Genomic DNA, 20,341 nt, shown 5'->3' on the forward strand with positions numbered 1-20,341 from the left:
GCACAGTGACATCTAGCACAATGTCACCCAGAACATTGACATCCAACACAGTGACTTCCAGCACAGTGAGACCCAGCACAGTGAGACCCTGCACAGTGACACCCAACACAGGGACAACCAGCACACTGAGACCCTGCACAGTGACACCCAGCACAGTGATATTCAGCACAGTGACATCCAGCACAGTGACATCCAGCACACTGAGATCCTGCACAGTGACACCCAGCACAGTGACACCCAGCACATTGACACCCAGCACAGTGACATCCAGCACACTGACACCCAGCACAGTGACGTCCAGCACATTGACACCCTGCACAGTGAGACCCAGAACAGTGACATACAACACAGTGATATCCTGCACCGTGACACCCAGCACAGTGACATCCAGCACAGTGAGACCCAGCACAGTGACATCTAGCACAATGACACCCAGCACAGTGAGACTCAGCACAGTGACACCCAGCACAGTGAGACCCAGCACAGTGAGACCCAGCGCAGTGACACCCAGCACAGTGAGACCCAGCACAGTGAGACCCAGCACAGTGACACCCAGCACAGTGACACCCAGCACAGTGAGACCCAGCACAGTGACATCCAGCACAGTGACATCCAGCACTCTTGAGACCCTGCACAGTGACACCCATCACAGTTACACCCATACAGTGACGTCCAGCACAGTGACATCCAGCACAGTGACTTCCAGCGCAGTGACATCCAGCACACTGAGACCCTGCACAGTGACACCCAGCACAGTGACATCCAGCACAGTGACATCCAGCACAGTGCAACCCAGAACAGTTACACCCAGCACAGTGACACCCAGCACAGTGACATCCAGCACAGTGACATCCAGCACATTGAGACCCAGCACAGTGACACCCCGCACAGTGACATCCTGTACAGTGACACCCAGCACAGTGACATCCAGCACAGTGACACCCAGCACAGTGACATCCAGCACAGTGACATCCAACACATTGACATCCAGCACAGAGACATCCAGCACAGTGACACACAGCACAGTGACATCGAGCACAGTGAGACCCAGCACAGTGACATCCAGCACAGTGGCATCCAGCACAGTGACACCCAGCACAGTGACATCCAGCACAGTGACACCCTGCACAGTGACATCCAGCACAGTGAGACCCAGCACAGTGACCTCCAGCACCGTGACATCCAGCATAGTCAGATCCAGCACAGTGACATCCTGCACAGTGAGATCCTGCACAGTGACCTCCAGCACAGTGAGACCCAGCACAGTGAGACCCAGCACAGTGAGACCCAGCACAGTGAGACCGTGCACAGTGTCACCCAGCACAGTGACATCCAGCACAGTGACTTCCAGCACATTGAGACCCAGCACAGTGACATCCAGCACAGTGAGACCCAGCACAGTGACATCCAGCACAGTGACATCCAGCACAGTGAGACCCAGCACAGTGACATCCAGCACAGTGTCATGCAGCACAGTGAGTCCCAGCACAGTGACATTTCGCAAAGTGTGACCCAGCACTCTGAGACCCAGCACAGTGACATCCAGCCCAGTAAGACCCTTCACAGTGACATCCAGCACTGTGACATCCAGCACAGTCAGACCCTGCACAGTTACATCCAGCACAGTGACATCCAGCACAGTGAGAGCCAGCACAGTGAGACCCAGCACAGTGACATCCAGCACAGTGACATCCAGCACAGTGAGACCTTGCACAGTGAGACCCAGCACAGTGAGACCCAGCACAGTGACATCCAGCACAGTGACTTCCACCACAATGTGACCCAGCACGGTGACATCAAGCACAGTGAGACCCAGCACAGTGACACCCAGCACAGTGACATCCAGCACATTGACACCCAACACAGTGACACCCAGCACAGTGACATCCAGCACAGTGAGACCCAGCACAGTGACACCCAGCACAGAAACACCCAGCACAGTGAGACCCAGCACAGTTAGACCCAGCACAGTCACATCCAGCACAGTGACCTCCAGCACAGTGAGAGCCAGCACAGTGACATCCAGCACAGTGAGATCCAGCACAGTGAGACCCAGCACAGTGACATCCAGCACAGTGACATCCAGCACAGTGAGACCCATCACAGTGAAATCCAGCTCATTGACTCCCAGCACAGTGACACCCAGCACAGTGACATCCAGCACTGTGACAATCACCTGGTCCACACCTGTTTGCCATGCAGATTCGGAACCACGATCTGGTGATCACAGATTAGTCCCAGCTGTTGAGCGAGGGTTTGACAGCTGCCTATCCCTACAGTCGGAGGATTGCTTGGGTTCTGGCCCCTGCTGAGCTCATGTTGATCGGAGGTTGCTGACTGTCGCCTCTTGAAATCTGCTGGACATTCATCAGAAGCTAGAAGAAAATATGGCGCAGATACAGGGATAATGCGCAGTTTTGCGGGGGATACGGATGAGTGGTCACACACCATGGATACTGTCTTGTCTCAGGCATTTGAGCATTTGGCTTCATCCATGGAGAGGTTGGTGACTGCCATGGAGAGACAATTCAAGCATTCGATCCAGCTTTGACTCCACTCCATCACTCTAGCCTTTAGCTCTGAGCAGCTGTGGCTCAATGAGTGAATGATGAGGTCCCTGGACCTCCCTCCAGCATCCCCTTCCCCTCAGGGAGAGAGGGAGGTGTTGTTGGGAACCTAGATGGAGGTGGAGCATGTGCCAGCTGCCTAGGCCGCTCTCTCAGAATACCCCCTGGGCTGGTGGCAGCTCCTCATCCCCTCCACCATTGATCCCAATAGCTCCAGCAGGCGAGGCCGATGGGGGTGCTCCTGTACCAGCACTGGGCACCCCCAATCGGCTGCTGCCCAGAGGACCACACACACCTCCAGAGGACACCCGCCAGGATCATTCAAAGCAAGGGGACATCACACGGAGTAGACTGCCTCCAACCGCTGGTGCTGGAGCTGCACTTAGATGTCGAGCCAGAAACTCTCTTTTAAATACAAGCACGAAGGTGGCATAGATGATTGATCCATCTGTTTTGCACTTGTAAGCATATGCACAATATAATGTCATTTATATAATTGTTGAGAAGTGTTGGGGCCTGTTATCGTATCAGGTATAATGGTCATGATCCAGTCAGTTTTGTCACAATCTGATGCTGCAGAGTCGATTGGGACATAGACATTACTCCTGAATAATGTGTTGCATTTTCCTACATTCTTTATTAAATGTGCATTTGAACTGTTACTTCTGTGATGATCATTCCGTGGAACATGGTTTAAAATGCAGGTACCCGTGACCCCCACGCCCATCCCTGCCCTTCTAGGCATTCGAGAGGACATTAGTCCACATGACTATCGGTGGGTATAAATGAGACTGGTGCAGTTGCAACCAATGCACTTTACCAAAGGTTCTGGATCAGAATAATCTGACCAGGCAGGCTGCTACATTGTACGTCCACGTACCCATGAGATTTCATTGGAACCAGCACTGACCAGCAATGTGTGCGACAAAGCTCTACTCCCCATTCTATTCCAGGTGGTAGAGTAGACAGGTTTATAGTTAAAAACAAAAATACAAATGCCTGGAAAAACTCAGCAGGTTCTGTTGAAGACAGTAAGGCAGTGGAGTTCCGGCAGTGAGCTAATAGTCACACGGATGTGTTACTGCTGTGCGAGCCTTGTGTGGATCAGGTTGTCCTGGGCATGCCTTGCACATCTCTCCACCGCCCTGACATCCGTGAAATGCTCATTTATAGTCTTGGCCCCCTCATGCTCCAACAAATCCGCATCATCTGTGTTGGCCTGATGTTCCTCATGCTCTTCCCCTTGAAACATCTGTCCATGTTGAGGAGCCAGGCCGTGCAGTGAAAAGCAGATCACTACTTATTCACCACACCCTCTGGGATGTGTATTGCAGATCCCCTCCAGACCAGTCAGGCAGCAGAAGCACATTTTAAGAAGTGCAATCGGTGTGCTCTAGGCTGGCTCCTAGGGGCTTGATTGTGGTGCTCCTCTACATTGCTTTGGGGATGCCTGACTGGTATCATCAGCCATGTAGACAGAGGATAGTCCATGTCACCAAGGATTCATCCGTCAATCTGGGTAGAGTCTTCAAAAGCCTCTGGGACCCATGGGTTGTGCAAGGTGTATGCATTGTGAAATCTCCCTGGGAAACAGGCGTTGACCTGCATTACCCTACTCCTGTGCTTGCGCATTCAGGAATGAAAGCCTTTATGATTTACAAATGCTGCTGGCTATTCCCAGGGAGTTTTTATGGCCACACGAGTGTAGACAATGACCCCCTGCACCCGTAGAAACCAAGCGATGGCACCGAGTGTGGCTGATCTTGCTGCATCCCGGACTTCATTGGTGTTAAAGTGGATAAAACCATTGGCACAGCTAAATAGAGCATCGATCATCTCCTTCCTACCCCGATGTGTGGCAACCTGTGAGGTGTCATGTATGTCACCCATCACACCCTGGAAGCCACAGCTGGCGTAGAAATTGAGAGCCACTGTGACATTGAGGGCCACTGGCATGGGACACCCCCCCCAAATCCACATAGCCGCACGTCTTGATCAACAATCCTAGGTATCTCGGTAACAACATCCTGGGACATCCTCAGATGTCTATGGCATCGCCTCTCTGACATCTGGAGGTAGTTTTTCTTGTCCTCTGAATGGGTTGAGGCGCCAATGCCTGTCTTTGCCAATGCCTTCCCCCGATTTCTGCATGCGGTCCAGCATCTCCCTCTGGTGCAGTCTGCTGTTGACCTTGCTGCCTCTGTTGTTGGGCAGTAATATGTTCTTCGCTTCCTCTGCTCCTGCTGCTGAAGTTGCAGGAGTATCGGGTGTATGTGACTCGTGGTTATTGAGGTAATTGCTCTGTATAAAGAGGGCAGACATACACGGTTCTCATCCAATGAACTAATGATTAGAGAGGCACTTATGCACAAGCGGAACTCGACCCCCCTCCCACTCCAATCTAAATTCCTTCCGTGCGAGGCAGTGTTCTGATTGAGCCCCTCATTATGATGCAGGTGACCTTTGAGACCCATTCCTGTACCTTCTGCCCTCCTCGTGTCACCTTCACACTTGCCCCCATCACTCCTGACCCATCCCACACAACCTTGCGGCTTCACTTGTGTGCTTTGAAGCTCTCCCTGTTACCCTGGACCCCATCACCATTTCCCTTGATGCCCCATCTCTCCTTCCTGTGCCTAGGCCTGTGACTGTCCCAATGCCCACGCTGACCCTGCGCCCTCCTGTTATCCTCCTTTTATCTTTTCCTGCGGCCTACCCCCTGAGGCTCGACCCTGATACTAGGCCCGAACTCCTACCAAATCCAACTCACCCCCTCTGACTGCGACTGTTCCTTCTGCCACCCACCACCGTCAATTCGACCCACGGACCCCAACGTTGATGGCAGCAACCCCACTCTTTAGGCCGATGATCCATTTTATCACCCATTGACTGGAAAGGCCCCCTAACCCTCCCACAGTACCACCAGACCCTGAATGCTCCCCCCTTCCCTTCCACACACATCTCCGAACCCGAATAATACCACCATCCCGCCACCCCCCACCCCCCCAACCCCGCTCCCTCGCTCTTCATCGCACCTGCCGGGACTCACATGCTACCCTCTGTTCATCTCCTCTTCCCTCGTCCACACTTTCCTGCACCTGGACACCACCTCTCTTTCCTCCCTCCCTTCCCTCATTCGCAGCCTCCATCACCCAAATAACACTTTCTGTCCCTCCCTTTTCTCCTTCCCTGCACCCAGGGCTGGCGCTACCACCGGGCAAACTATCGGTATCTGTCAGCCTGAAGGCGATGAGTTTGGTGTCACTATTAGCCGCTTTCACCCCAGACTGAGGCACCACTCAAGGGGGAGAGTAGCATCAAGGTTGGGAACACATTATCAATCGGGATTGAGAAAAATCAGAGGGAATCAGAGAATAAAACCCAATGTCCAGACTTGAGAAACTGTAGTCAGGTCCCCTTTGGGAATTTGATTCTGTGCAGCTTGTCCAAAAAGCTGATTCCACCTTTCCAGCCAATCAGAAATGGATTACGTGTAGGAATCCACCACAGGGCAGTGTGAGGCTCAACACCCTGGGTGCAACCCTGCTGACTTTATCTCTGTGTTTCAACCGACCGTCAGGAAATCAGAGCTTCACATCACACCAAATTAAATCACCCCTCACACCATGTTTCCCACTCTTGGGGGTTCCACAAAACCCCCCCCCCAACCCACACTCTCTCCTGCACCACCCTCCCCCCTCCCCCCCCCACAAAGTTCCACAGCAGATTAGCAGACAGGGGCTTGCTCACAAAGTCTGTTCTATATTTTAGGAATTATGAGCTCTCATATTTGTATTTTGGCTGGTTCTCTTTCAGAATGTCGCACTCTGTCAGCAGCTCGGCTGGAAATACGATAACTCCTTGAAAACCAAATCTACGGTTTAGTTTAAACAGCGAAACATTCCACTGTGTCCTTGCTTAGAAACGTAATTCAGCATTAACACAAATCATTCTGTCCAGCTGCATGTTGTGTGTGTGTGTGTCTTTCAGTTTCCTACCCTTACAACTTGTGATTAATTGTTAATACAGCACATCTCCTACAATGTGAAATGTGCAGCTATGAATGAATACAGGTTATCCCTTTCCCCCCCATACTGATCCGCTCTTCTGGATGGCATTGTCTCTCAGTTAGGATTACTGACCTCTCGTATTGAATGTGAATTTTATACTTTTTTCCATGAATCAGGAGTTTAAAATGAGTACACTCTGATGTAAAGTAAAACTTCTGAAAAAGATTGGGAATAGAGTGTTACTTAGAGCTCAAAGGGTCCACTGAATGGATGTCACTGAGGACACAGTCTCCAAGGGCAAAGGGTACAATATGGTTCCAGGATTTTTTTAAACCTGCAAGACTTTCCCATTGTGTGTGTGTGTGTGTGTGTTATATCAGAGACAGTGCAGTCCTCAAATAGCAATACGGAAGTGAAACAGTTCAAACTGCTGGTTGTTGTATGTGTTGAGAGTCTGTGGGTGGAAATATTCAGTTAAAACATGATTACCTATATAACAATCAGTGCAGTTTAAAAACAATTTATTGCGGGTGAATGACTCTCAGATATATCTGAGATGTGGTGAGGTACTGTTTAAGATCAAGGCTTTCCTTCCTACATAATGCTGCTATCAATGCATTCTGTCAGCTTTTATCCAGGCACAGCCAAGCCAGCTACACCAATAGGACCAACACAAGTTTGCTGATTCAAGAGGAAAAAGGCAAGAAAAAGGAAAGAAAGAGAGTGATTTTGACAGAATTTTAACTGTTGCTGTAGATCTGACTTAACCCGCGAACATTTATGGCTAATCATCCTTTCCTTGCACTCTAGCTGATATGTGGTGCAATAATGAATAGTGACAGTTAGTCATGTAGACTAAAGTGCTTCAAAACTATGATTTGCTTGCTTAATAAACTTTTACTAACATACTTATTTGCGAAGTGATGTGGTTCATTTCCATGTGGTTCAATTTTTCTACTTAATACCTCACTCAATTAGCCATTTATCATGGGAGAGGCTCAACGATGAGTGGCAGAAGGTTGTTTTCTTCAGCTGTAGCGAGCCATCAAAACTCAGTCCGGTTCTTACCCAATATACACACCTCATCCAACCCAGAGCAGCTGAGGCAAACTGCAGTGCCACAACGGACAGGGTCACTCAGCATAGACAGGGAGTCACCATTTCCCTTGTTTAATCTTGGGTTAGAGATAAACTAAATGAATGGTCTCAATTGGTGCAGTCAAGGGGCAGATTCTGAGTAAACAGTAATCCTGTCAAATCCTCATCATTAACAGCAGGATAACTATACGCAATCTTAAATGCATCCTAGTTCCTCCCACCAAGTAATCAAATGGAATCATCAGTCTTCTTGGAGTTCCTCTTGGAACAAGCTGCAAACAAACACTGAGCCTAACTCCTCTGCTTTACCCACTCTCCTTTGACCTTTCACCAAGCTTCGCTATTAAATGAAAATGACAGGTCCAGGACCCTGGGGTTAGAAAACTAACAATCTGAATGACAGTAATCACACCATTCTTCACTCAAATAGATCCAGAGAAATACAGTTCAGCCTAGGCTTTCACTGCTGTGCATTGTTCTACTGGAAGGGGATGCCTGGAGTGGAAGAAGTAGGTAGATGAGGACAGAATCAGGCTCAGCATTCCATGGGAATATAAAGTGCAGATGACCACTTGAGTGAGACATCAGGGAGGTGTTGGTATCTTTGCAAGTGCAAGAGTCAGAGCCTTCAGGAGCAGGGAGAGCCAGGATTTTATAACAATAGGGTGTATCGTTCGTATTCATGTTCATTCCCCCTGGAGGGGCAAGTTATTTTCATCACTATCTCTCCATGAACATGGCACACGTCCTATTCTCAGGCTGAAGATGATGCCTCCACCAGTAACACTGCAGAGATCCAAAAGCAACACACTCAACACTAACACCAGTTGCCTGATACCAACACAGTTTTTGCAATGAGAATTTTATTGACCCTAACTGAGACATAGTAATCAATGCTGAAAATAATGGGAAAGTAGGCCACAAGTGAAATGCTTACATAACCTTCATTAGGACATACAGCCCGCTCTAGGCAAAGGGGAAGTCCTCAAGTACCAGGAGGGCCTACAATAGGAGGGTGGAAACAAATGGTCCTACAGTAGAGAAACCTGCAGTGTACACCCAGCAGGAGTTCCCTCGCTCATGTTACACAGCGTCACATCATGATCAGTACTGCATTACAACTGGAAATGCTTGGATTAGCCCTGGTTTTGGTCAGCCAGCTACCTGGTGAGACCTTGAGGCTTGAGGGAGCCTGGGTGCAGTGTCCCGTTCAATTCAGTGTTCGCACACAAATTAACTTTGAAACGTAAGATTATCTCTTAGACAATGTGAGCTGTGTTTTCAGCGATTTCCACCTGAGCCTGCGACGTTAATCAAATCCTAACATTGTACCTGAACAGCGGTGAGGCAAAAGCGTGAATCAGCCTGAAGCAATGATAAAACAAAACTTGTTCTGAGAGACTCAGACTGTGTCTCTGAATCGATTTGAAATCCTGCCCTGTTAGGCTCACGATGTCGAGTGTATGAACGATAAAAATGAACTCGTGAAGAATAAGCCCGAAAGAATGAGGCCTGCGAAGCCTGAGTCAGACGACGAGCCTGTGAAAGTGGCCGTAGAGGGGATACCGGAGAATCAAAGAGACGCAGGGGAGCATCAGGCAGAGGTGGGAGAGGCTCCTAACAGAGTGGCACGAGAGGTGGAGGAGTGTGTCTGTATTCTCTCTGAAGACTTGGCTCTGACATACAACTGCATCGACATCTCCACGGGCAAGACAGTGGACGCCGTGGAGACCCTAGTCCAGCGGAATGCCCAGTTTCTGCCCGGGATGCTCTTGGACCTGCGCTCCATCCATGTTGCCGTGGGTGACCTTTTGCCGTGTCTACGTGAGAAGGGGGCAGTGCACCTCGACTTCCCCCTGGGTGCCCCTTCTCCTCGAGGAGTCAGGGAGGAGCCCAAAGGGAGGAGGAGCATCAGGCGCGGACACCCTGGGGGCATCCAGCCTGGACACCCCGCAGTTATCCAGACGTTCCCAATCCCCTCTGCCTGTGACCACATCAGCTCCGGCTGCTCAGGCCGAGGAGGACACAGCTGCCCCTGAGACTAAAGCAGGCCGAGACCCTCCAGGTCTCAGACCCCCGGAGGACACCCGCCAAAATAATCACCGACAACAGGGCATGATAGTCAGGAGGCTCCGCCTCCTGCTGTGGATGCACTGAGGTGAAGTGGTAGAGTTAGGAAAATTAAGGAATTTTGGGCAGAATCATTCCAGATGTGCACAAAGTGCAGTAGCAGATGGGAAAAGGGTCGTTTTACCGGCCATATCGTCCCATTTCCGCCAGTTATGCAGCCACAGGAAACACGCTATCTCGCTGGCGGGCAGCCTCTGATTGGCTCACCGTGCTGTTACCTCACTGCTTCCTCACGCAGGGCACCATGTTTAAACTGCAGCCGCACGCACACTTCTCAATGCTTGTAGCCCAGGACTACTCTGGTAAAGACATGGCCCCAAAAGCCAAGAAGAGTGCAGCCCCCCTATTCAGAGACGCATCCCTGGGAAACCTTCTGGACATCGTGGAGGCCCACCATGAAGTCCTCTACCCCTGCTTTGACTGCAGGAGGCCCATCAGTCTCACCACTCCGGCTTGGGAGGTGGTGCCAGAGGTGGTCAGTGCCAATGCTGCTCACAAGAGGTCGGCCATCCAGTGTAGAAAACAGTTGAATGATCTCATCTGTGCCGCCAGGGTAAGGCAACCATCTCATCACTCTAAACTCACACACTCACAAGGCTATCACACATTGACTGACATCTCACTCACTGCCAGCTCAAGGGATATCACCACTCACTCTCTCACACACACCCTCACATCTCCATGTGGCCTCATCTCCTCTGGAGACTCCCTCACCCTCTTGAGGCCACTTGTACAGATCAACATGTGCCCCACCCCCACACACACACACACACACACCCTGGGATACCCCCCCTTCCCCAGTACAGCCCTCGCCCTGAAGTCTCTTCCCTTGCCTGAGGCCACTTCTCCCCCTGCCCCAAGCAAGCCCCAGCCCTGCATCCATTGAAAAGTCACCCCCGGCTTAAGGCTGGTCTGGTAGTTAGGGACCTGCTCGCAAGGCCTCCTGGAACTCCCTCCCTAACCGCACTGTGGGTGTACCTACACCACAGGGACTGCAGCGGTTCAAGAAGGCAGCTCACCATCACCTTCTCAAGGGGCAATTAGGGATGGGCAATAAATGCCCGCATCTCCTGAATGATTTTTTTTTAAAGTGATGTGGTGGTGGTGCCTGCCAAGTCTGGCACTGATGCCCATGGGTGCTGCTCGAAGCAAGGTAGGCAAACAAGCTTCAGAAGTCCTGAGCGAGGACCAGCCCACCAGGTGCAGGTCACTCATGTTGAGTTGTGAAACCCGTCGGTGAGCCTGGATGATCCAGTGAGTGCGGGGGGGTGGGGGTGGGGGGTGGGGGGGTGATTCCAGCGAGCGGGGCTTATAATCAGATGCTAAAGTATTGAGATTAGGTTCCCGACGTGTAACGGTGAGAGACACAGCCCACCACTGACAGGTGGAGGGGACCATCGCAAACTGGTTTCACGATGGGGGTGAAACTGACTTTTATGGCCTTTTTGCCATATATTTCTCTCCCACCGCCCCACCCCCCATCCACCCCCCCACCCCCGCTACCTGCCTGCAATGATGTCTAATGCCAGAGAATTCCAGCCATTGAATTCACCCTCACTGACCACCTGAACCCCCCCCCACCCCCACCAGCCCCCCCACCACGGACCACCCGAAATTCCACTCCCATCTCGACCCCGCGCCAGTTCCAGGTTGGGACATCAGCGATGCCGTGATAAAGGAGCAGACATTTCACACCTCCTCTGGCACGCTATTTTTGTCCACTCGAGCACGTTTTGCAGACTTTTTTTAAAAAGTAAAAGCACGTCTCCTCTATTGTGCCAGGAACACTCCCGCCAGAGCAGGAAAGGCTCAGAGAAGTTGTGAGAAACTAGAGACGTTTGACTGCATATAAACTGCATTTTGCAAATATTCTTTATTATTATTCATCAGTAGGATGCGGGTGTCGCTGGCTAGGCCGGCACTTATTACCCATCCCTAATTGCCCTTGTTCAGAGGGCACTCTTAAGAGTCAACCACATTGCTGTGGACCTGGAGTCACATGTAGACCAGACCAGGTAAGGACTGCAGAAGGACATTAGTGAACCAGATGGGTTTTTATGACAAGGGTTTCATGGTCATCATTAGACTGTTAATCCCAGATTTTTTTATAATTGAATTCAAATTCCACCATCTGCCATGGTGGGATTCGAACCCAGGTCCCCAGATCATTCCCCTGGGTACCTAGTCCAGTGACAATACCACTGTGCCAGCGCCTGCCCCCATGGCCGTGAGAATCAAGGCCATTGGCCTCATGCTGCAGGGACCCATGAGGCCCCACTCTACAACAGCGTTACCTGCGTCTCTGCAGGGTCAGCTCTCCTTGTTTGGACCCGGCCAACAGATGGTGCATTTGGCCGATGTCTGAGGATGGTGAGATTCCCTGAAAATGCGTGGATTCCCTCGGCCTCCTTTCCTGATTGCTCAGCCCTTGGTGAGCTCCCCCGATGGTTGGATGGGCTGTGATGCTGGGTCACAGCTGCCGTTCCCTTTAGACACTGATCTGCCACCCGAGAAACACAAGGCGAACATGGGACAAAGTCATGCAGAGCATCCTCTTAATAACCTTCTTCTAAAGCTACGCTGGTTCCCAGATACTGCTTTTCAATGCCTCTCTGGCTAAACACTCATACCTTGGAGTTACACAATTCCATTTCCACCCTAGCTGCTCTTCACAGACAGGTGCAGCTAGGAGGGGTGGAAATCCAACCCGGCCAATTACCGCCCCGTCAGTCTACTCTCCATTATCAGTAAAGCAATAGAAGGGGTCATCAACAGTGCTATCATACAGCTCTTGCTAAGCAATAACCTGCTCACTGATGCCCAGTTTGGGTTCCACCAGGGCCACTCAGCTCCTGACCTCATTACAGTCTTGGTTCAAACATGGACAAAAGAGCTGAACTCCAGAGGTGAGGTGAGAGTGACTGCCCTTGACATCAAGGCAGCATTTGACCGAGTGTGGAATCAAGGAGCCCTAGCAAAACTGGAGTCAATGGGAATCAGGGGGAAAACTCTCCGCTGGTTGGAGTCATACCGAGCACAAAGGAAGATGGTTGTGGTTGTTGGAGGTCAGTCATCTCAGCTCCAGGACATCACTGCAGGAGTTCCTCAGGTTAGTGTCCTCGGCCCAACCATCTTCAGCTGCTTCATCACTGACCTTCCCTCCATCATAAGGTCAGAAGTGGGGATGTTCACTGATGATTGCACAATGTTCGCGACTCCTCAGATACTCAAGCTGTCCATGTCCAAATGCAGCAAGATCTGGACAATATCCAGGCTTGGGCTGACAAGTAGCAAGTAACATTCGCACCACACAAGTGTCAGATAATGACCATCTCCAACAAGAGAGAATCCAAATGGGGGAAATGCTAGAGTCTAGTATAAAGGACGTGGTAACAGAACTCTTGGAAAGTATTAACGAGATTAGATAAAAACAGCATGGGTTTATGAAGGGGAAATCATGCTTAACTAATCTACTGGAGCTTTTTGAGGATGTAACTAATAGAATAGATAAGGGAGAACCAGTGGATGTGGTGTATTTGGATTTCAAGGAGGCTTTCGATAAGGTCCCACATAAGAGGCTAGTGGGCAAAATTAAAGCACATGGGATTGAGACAATATACTGGCATGGATTGAGAATTGGTTGACAGACCGGAAACAGAGTGGGAATAAATGGGTCTTTTTCCGGGTGGTAGGTGGTGACTAATTATGTACCGCAGGAATCATGGCTTGGACCCCAACTATTCACGATACATATACATGACTTGGATGAGGGAACCAAATGCAGTGTTTCCAAGTTTGTTGACGACACACAACTGGGCAGGATTGTGAGGAGGATGCATGGAGGCTTCAGGGTGATTTAGACAAATTGTGTGTGGGGGCAAACACATGGCAGATGCAGTATAATGTGGATAAATGTGAAGTTATACACTTCAGTGTGAAAAGCAGAAAGGCAGAGTATTATTTAAATGGTGATATATTGGGAAATGTGGATGTACAAAGGGACCTGGGTGTCCTTGTACTCCAGTCAATGTAAGCTAATAGGCAAATGCAACAATTAGTAGGGCAAATAGTATGTTGGCCTTCATTGCAAGAGGATTTGAGTTCAGAAGTAGGGATGTCTTACTGCAGTTATCCAGGGCCTTGGTGAGACCACAACTGGAGTATTGTGTACAGTTTTGGTTTCCCTACCTAAGGAAGATATACTTGCCATAGAGGGAGTGCAGCGAAGGTTCACTAGGCTGATACCAGGGATGGCAGGACTGTTGTATGAGGAGAGATGGGTTCAACTGGGCCTGTATTCACTAGAGTTTAGAAGAATGAGAGGGGATCTGACTGAAATGTATAAAATTCCAGCAGAGCTAGACAGACTGGATGCAGGGAGGATGTTCCCTCTGGTTGGGGAATCTGGAACCAGGGACCACAGTCTCAGGATACAGGACAGGCCATTTAGGACTGAGATGAGGAAATATTTCCTCACTCAGAGGGTGGTCAACCTGTGGAATTCTCCACCACAGAGGCTGTGGAGGTCAGGTCACCAAGTGTAATCAAGAAAGAAATTGATAAATCTTTAGATATTAGGGGCATCGAGGGGTATGGAGAGAAAGCGGGAATAGGGCACTGAGATAGGGAGTCAGCCATGATCATATTGAATGGTGGAGCAGGCTCAAAGGGCTGAATGGCCTCCTCCTGATCCGAGTTTCTGTGGGGAGAATTCTCCCCATGTCAGGTCAGGAGCGGGCACAGACGTGGGCGCAGGCGGCAATCGGGTCCACGCTGCCATTTTACACAGGCAGGCCTAGTAAGGCCCCCCCGCCCAGCATACTTCACGGCTCCAGTGCATAGCGGGAGTGGGCAGGAAGCCGGCTTTGGGCAGCCTCAGCCCACCAGGTCCAATGGTGACCCAGCAGCCTGTATAAAGGAAGGTGCCTGACATCCTTGCAAAGGCTGCTCGCAATGGCTGGGCGAAGGGCTCTGCAGAGGGGCAATGGAGGTGATGCAAGTCCGGAGAGTAGGCCATGGGGACAGGCCAGGCCGGAGAGTAGGCCATGGGGACAGGCCAGGCCGGAGGGTAGGCCATGGGGACAGGCCAGGCCGGAGGGTAGGCCATGGGGACAGGCCAGGCCGGAGGGTAGGCCATGGGGACAGGCCAGGCCGGAGTGTAGGCCATGGGGACAGGCCAGGCCGGAGTGTAGGTCATGGGGACAGGCCGGAGGGTAGGTCATGGGGACAGGCCAGGCCGGAGGGTAGGCCATGCGGACAGGCCAGGCCGGAGGGTAGGCCATGCGGACAGGCCAGGCCGGAGGGTAGGCCATGCAGACAGGCCAGGCCGGAGGGTAGGCCAAGGGGACAGGCCAGGCCGGAGGGTAGGCCAAGGGGACAGGCCAGGCCGGAGGGTAGGCCAAGGGGACAGGCCAGGCCGGAGGGTAGGCCATGCGGACAGGCCAGGCCGGAGGGTAGGCCATGGGGACAGGCCAGGCCGGAGGGTAGGCCATGGGGACAGGCCAGGCCGGAGAGTAGGCCATGGGGACAGGCCAGGCCGGAGGGTAGGCCATGGGGACAGGCCAGGCCGGAGGGTAGGCCATGGGGACAGGCCAGGCCGGAGAGTAGGCCATGGGGACAGGCCAGGCCGGAGGGTAGGCCATGGGGACAGGCCAGGCCGGAGGTTAGGCCATGGGGATAGACCAGGCCGGAGGGTAGGCCATGCGGACAGGCCAGGCCGGAGGGTAGGCCATGGGGACAGGCCAGGCCGGAGGGTAGGCCATGGGGACAGGCCAGGCCGGAGGGTAGGCCATGGGGACAGGCCAGGCCGGAGGTTAGGCCATGGGGATAGACCAGGCCGGAGGGTAGGCCATGCGGACAGGCCAGGCCGGAGGGTAGGCCTGCGGGGCAGTGTGCCCTCGTTTTTCAGACGAGTGCTTAGCTGCCCTCCCAGAGGAGGTCCTGTTTCCGAGGGACAAGAGGTGGGGGCCCCCCAGCTGACCAAACGTGTGTGGGAGGAGGTGGCTGAGATGGTGAGTCCCCTTGATGTGGTGCGGTGCATGTGGCTCCAGTGCCGCAAAAGGTTGAATGACCTCCTGCGCTCTGGAAGGGTGAGTACCATGTTGCCTCTAGTCACTTAATGCAGCCATCACCCTTTCCCCCAAACCCCCACACCGTCCCCCAACTCCCCCACCCACTCTGAGTACAGTAACATCATTGAATCCTTCACGGCCTGGATCCCTCGCTGGGTGGGCCAGCAGAGGTTGCCCATGTCCAGTCCATCCTGAGAGGGTTGAGCTAGGATGGGTTCTGCACCCGCAGCATGGGTGACACTGACACCCAGAGTCTAGAATGGGGGTGAAAGTCAAGGACCTGCACCTAGGCAGAGAGCTGGAACTGGGAAGCAGGTCAAAGTCAGGGTGCTAACACGCTGGGAGGGGAATTTCCGGTTGACAGGGCACCAATCCATCTGCTGGTGTTGGCACTCCACGTGCTTGTGCCTCCTGGCTTATCAAATTGACACCTTGTGGTGCCACATGTGAAGGAGGCAGCGTTTGGCCAATGGGTGGGGTTGGGGGGGCGAGTGGTGGAGGAGGGGGTGGGGGTCAGCCCTGGCTTGTTCGGCTGAGTGTGCGGCAGCTGCGGGGTGACGAAGAACTGGAGTCCTGTAATGTCCCAGTCTGGCTGGGCTGGCAGGGATGCGATGGGAATTCAGGAGCAGGCTGGACCTCCCTCCTTCTCTGGAAAAGACTGAGCACAATGCGTCGGAGTGAATGGGAAGAGTTTCCTCTGCAGTCACTGTCGCCGAGTGAAGAAAGCAAAGAGTGGCATCACAGGAAAACCCCAAGCTCATTGGTTGGTAAGTAACTGCTAGTTTGAACAACCTATTCTAAGGTGATTTCAGATTTCAGATCCTGGGCCCAGGATCGGAGGCCGAACTCTTCAACTGCGCCTCAGCAGAGAGAGCGAGTTCCCATCGATGTTAAAAAGTGTATTTTGAATCTCTTGCTTTCAGACTAAAGGTAAATAGGAGAAATATCTTACAGATTGATAAACTAAAGACCAATAGGAAATTGAAAAACAAATTGAAAAACGAATTAGATAAAGTGGAGATGCAGGGCCAGGCGATGTGCTGTATCTGCACAATGTGGCAGCTGGTGGACCCCATTGTGGTTCCCAGTGACCACATCTGTAGCAGATGTTGGTTGCTCGAGGAACTCTGGCCCCTCTGGCAGGGACCGTGGTATCCGGTGAGGCTGCAGCAACTGGGGAGAAGCCAGCTGTGGAACTGGCTGTTCCCTCCCAGGCAGGACCCTCAATGGGACAGAGGACGTCTGCCAAGGTCATCGAGGCCTACAGGACAGCAGAGTGAGCAGCTGGTTCAGGTGCCAGTGCCAGCGAGGGGACAGCACCCAGGCGTAGCACCCGTAAGCGTAAGTTTAGGGCACCTTAGGCACACCACAGGTTTCTCACTGGTCCTTTTATGTTGGCCCATATACTTAGTTAAAGACTTGGTGTGATGTCCAACACCGCTTTTGTTTTACTTTATGAATTTACTTCTGTTCACTCAATAAATGTTGACATCTTGCCATGTCTCATGGTGATTCCTTACTTCTGCAAGTGGATGGGGAGCCAGGATGTTATGAGTGAGATGTTTGACATTGAGCTTTATTGACAAGGGCCTTAGTTATTGTTATTGTCCAGGCTGATATAGCACTCAGGTATCGAGTATGGAGCCTGCAGCACTGGCGTGTGCTGAAGGTCCATCTGTGCTGGGCTAGCTGAAGGTTCTTTGGGTTAAAACCTCCCGGGTGTCCCTGTCTCCCTGGAGTACGCCCGGGTCAGCGCCCACCCCCTCAGCGTTCTCCTGTGCCTGCTCATCCTCAGACTCACTGCTGGACTCATCGTCTGCATCTGGAGCAGCTGTGTCCATATCTTCCTCATCTACTGCATCCCCCCCTTTCCAGCACCAGATTGTGGAGAGCGCAGCATGCAACCACTATCAGTGACACACGAGCTGGGGGGTACTGGAGTGCACCTCCTGAGCGGTCCAGGCATCGGAAGCACAACTTGAGAAGACCGATGGCTCTCTCCACCACAGCCCTTGTGGAGCCGTGGCTCCTATTGTACCGCTGCTCAGCTTCTGTTCTTGGATGGGGGAGAGGCGTCATGAGTCACCTTCTGAGGGGATAGCCCTTGTCATCCATCCAGCCGGGCTGGAGCACTGAAGAGCCCCGGCACCTGGGAGTGTCTGAGGGTGTAGGCGTCGTGGGAGCTGCCTGGATACCTTGCACAGACTTGTAGAAAGGCACTGGGCTCACCTGCTGGCGCCTTGATGGTCTCATGTGTACAGTCTATAGCTCCCTGGACACGGGGGAAGCCAGCAATGGCTGCGAAGACTCTGGATCACTGTGTCTGACTTGCCTGGTCCCAGTGGAAGTGGATGAAGGTCAATGTCCATCTGAACAGAGCGCGTGTAACCTGCTGGACACAAGTGTGCACAGCTGATTGGGAGACACCGCAAAGATCACCCACCAACCTCTGGAAAGAGCCAGAGGCATGGAAGTTGAGGGCAGCTGTGACCTTTAGAGCTGCTGACATGGGGTGTCCACCCACACAGTTAGGGGAGATCTCAGGCCCAATCATCTGACACTTGGAGATCACTGAGATAAAAACAAAAAAACTACAGATGCTGGAAATCAAAAACTAAAACAGAATTACCTGGAAAAACTCAGCAGGTCTGGCAGCATCGGCGGAGAAGAAAAGAGTTGACGTTTCGAGTCCTCATGACCCTTCGACAGAACTTGAGTTCGAGTCCAAGAAAGAGTTGAAATATAAGCTGGTTTAAGGTGTGTGTGTTGGGGGGCGGAGAGATAGAGAGACAGAGAGGTGGAGGCGGGGGGGTGTGGTTGTAAGGACAAACAAGCAGTGATAGAAGCAGATCATCAAAAGATGTCAACGACAATAGTACAATAGAAGACATAGGTGTTAAAGTTAAAGTTGGTGATATTATCTAAATGAATGTGCTAATTAAGAATGGATGGCAGGGCACTCAAGGCACAGCTCCAGCGGGGTTTTTTTTTTATAATGGAAATAGGTGGGAAAAGGAAAATCTTTATAATTTATTGGGGAAAAAAAAGGAAGGGGGAAACAGAAAGGGGGTGGGGATGGGGGAGGGAGCTCACGACCTAAAGTTGTTGAATTCAATATTCAGTCCGGAAGGCTGTAAAGTGCCTAGTCGGAAGATGAGGTGTTGTTCCTCCAGTTTGCGTTGGGTTCACTGGAACAATGCAGCAAGCCAAGGACAGACATGTGGGCAAGAGAGCAGGGTGGAGTGTTAAAATGGCAAGCGACAGGGAGGTTTGGGTCATTCTTGCGGACAGACCGCAGGTGTTCTGCAAAGCGGTCGCCCAGTTTACGTTTGGTGTCTCCAATGTAGAGGAGACCACATTGGGAGCAACGAATGCAGTAGACTAAGTTGGGGGAAATGCAAGTGAAATGCTGCTTCACTTGAAAGGAGTGTTTGGGCCCTTGGACAGTGAGGAGAAGGGAAGTGAAGGGGCAGGTGTCCTCTCCCAGTTCAACGGATCCTTTTACCCATCTCCAATATTCTCCCTCCACCTGGACCCCTCCCTCTGGATTCTTACCTTCTCTCGATCTTTTCATTGAGAACTGTCGGCGCGACATTAGTCGTCTCAATTTCTCTGCTCCTCTCACCCATTCTAACCTGTCTCTCTCTGAACTTACTGCACTCCATTCTCTCAGGTCCAACCCTGACATTGTCATCAAACCCGCTGACAAGGGTGGTGCTGTTGTTGTCTGGTGCACTGACCTCTACCTCACGGAGGCTGAGCGTCAACTCGCAGACACTTCCTCCTACCTCTCCCTGGACCATGACCCCACCACTGAACATCAAGCCATTGTTTCCAGGACTGTCACTGACCTCATCTCCTCTGGGGATCTCCCTCCCACAGCTTCCAACCTGATAGTCGCCCAACCTCGGAAGGCCCGCTTCTATCTCCTACCCAAAATCCACAAACAGAACTGCCCCGGTAGACCGATCGTCTCAGCTTGCTCCTGCCCCACAGAACTCATTTCTCGTTATCTTGACTCCCTTCTCTCTCCCCTTGTCCAGTCCCTTCCCACCTACATCCGTGATTCCTCTGACAACTTACGTCACATCAACAATTTCCAGTTCCCTGGCCCCAACCACTTCCTCTTCACGATGGACGTCCAATCCCTCTACACCTCCATCCCCCACCAGGATGGTCTGAGGGCCCTTAGCTTCTTCCTCGAACAGAGGCCCGAACAATCCCCATCCACCACTACTCTCCTCCGTCTGGCTGAACTTGTTCTCACACTGAACAATTTCTCCTTTAACTCCTCTCACTTCCTCCAAATAAAAGGTGTGGCTATGGGTACCCACATGGGCCCCAGCTATGCCTGTCTCTTTATGGGGTATGTGGAACATTCCTTGTTCCAGTCCTACTCCGGCCCCCTTCCACAACTCTTTCTCCAGTACATCGATGATTACTTCGGTGCCGCTTCATGCTCTCG

The 20,341-nt window shown here is 51.9% G+C and overlaps 1 protein-coding gene across 1 annotated transcript in view; it reads left to right on the forward strand.

The window, feature by feature from the left end:
- Nucleotides 1-7,485, forward strand: part of LOC121290045 (prosaposin-like) — a 393,687-nt gene extending 386,202 nt beyond the window's left edge. The window contains exon 11 of the mRNA XM_041210192.1: nt 6,384-7,485. Coding sequence (XP_041066126.1) covers nt 6,384-6,452 — 69 coding nt within the window. The 3' untranslated portion in view covers nt 6,453-7,485. The remainder of the gene's footprint in view (nt 1-6,383) is intronic.
- The last annotated feature ends 12,856 nt before the right edge of the window (nt 7,486-20,341 follow it).

The sequence above is a fragment of the Carcharodon carcharias genome, chromosome 17, assembly GCF_017639515.1.
Source record: "Carcharodon carcharias isolate sCarCar2 chromosome 17, sCarCar2.pri, whole genome shotgun sequence".
In the NCBI taxonomy this organism is placed as follows: domain Eukaryota; kingdom Metazoa; phylum Chordata; class Chondrichthyes; order Lamniformes; family Lamnidae; genus Carcharodon; species Carcharodon carcharias.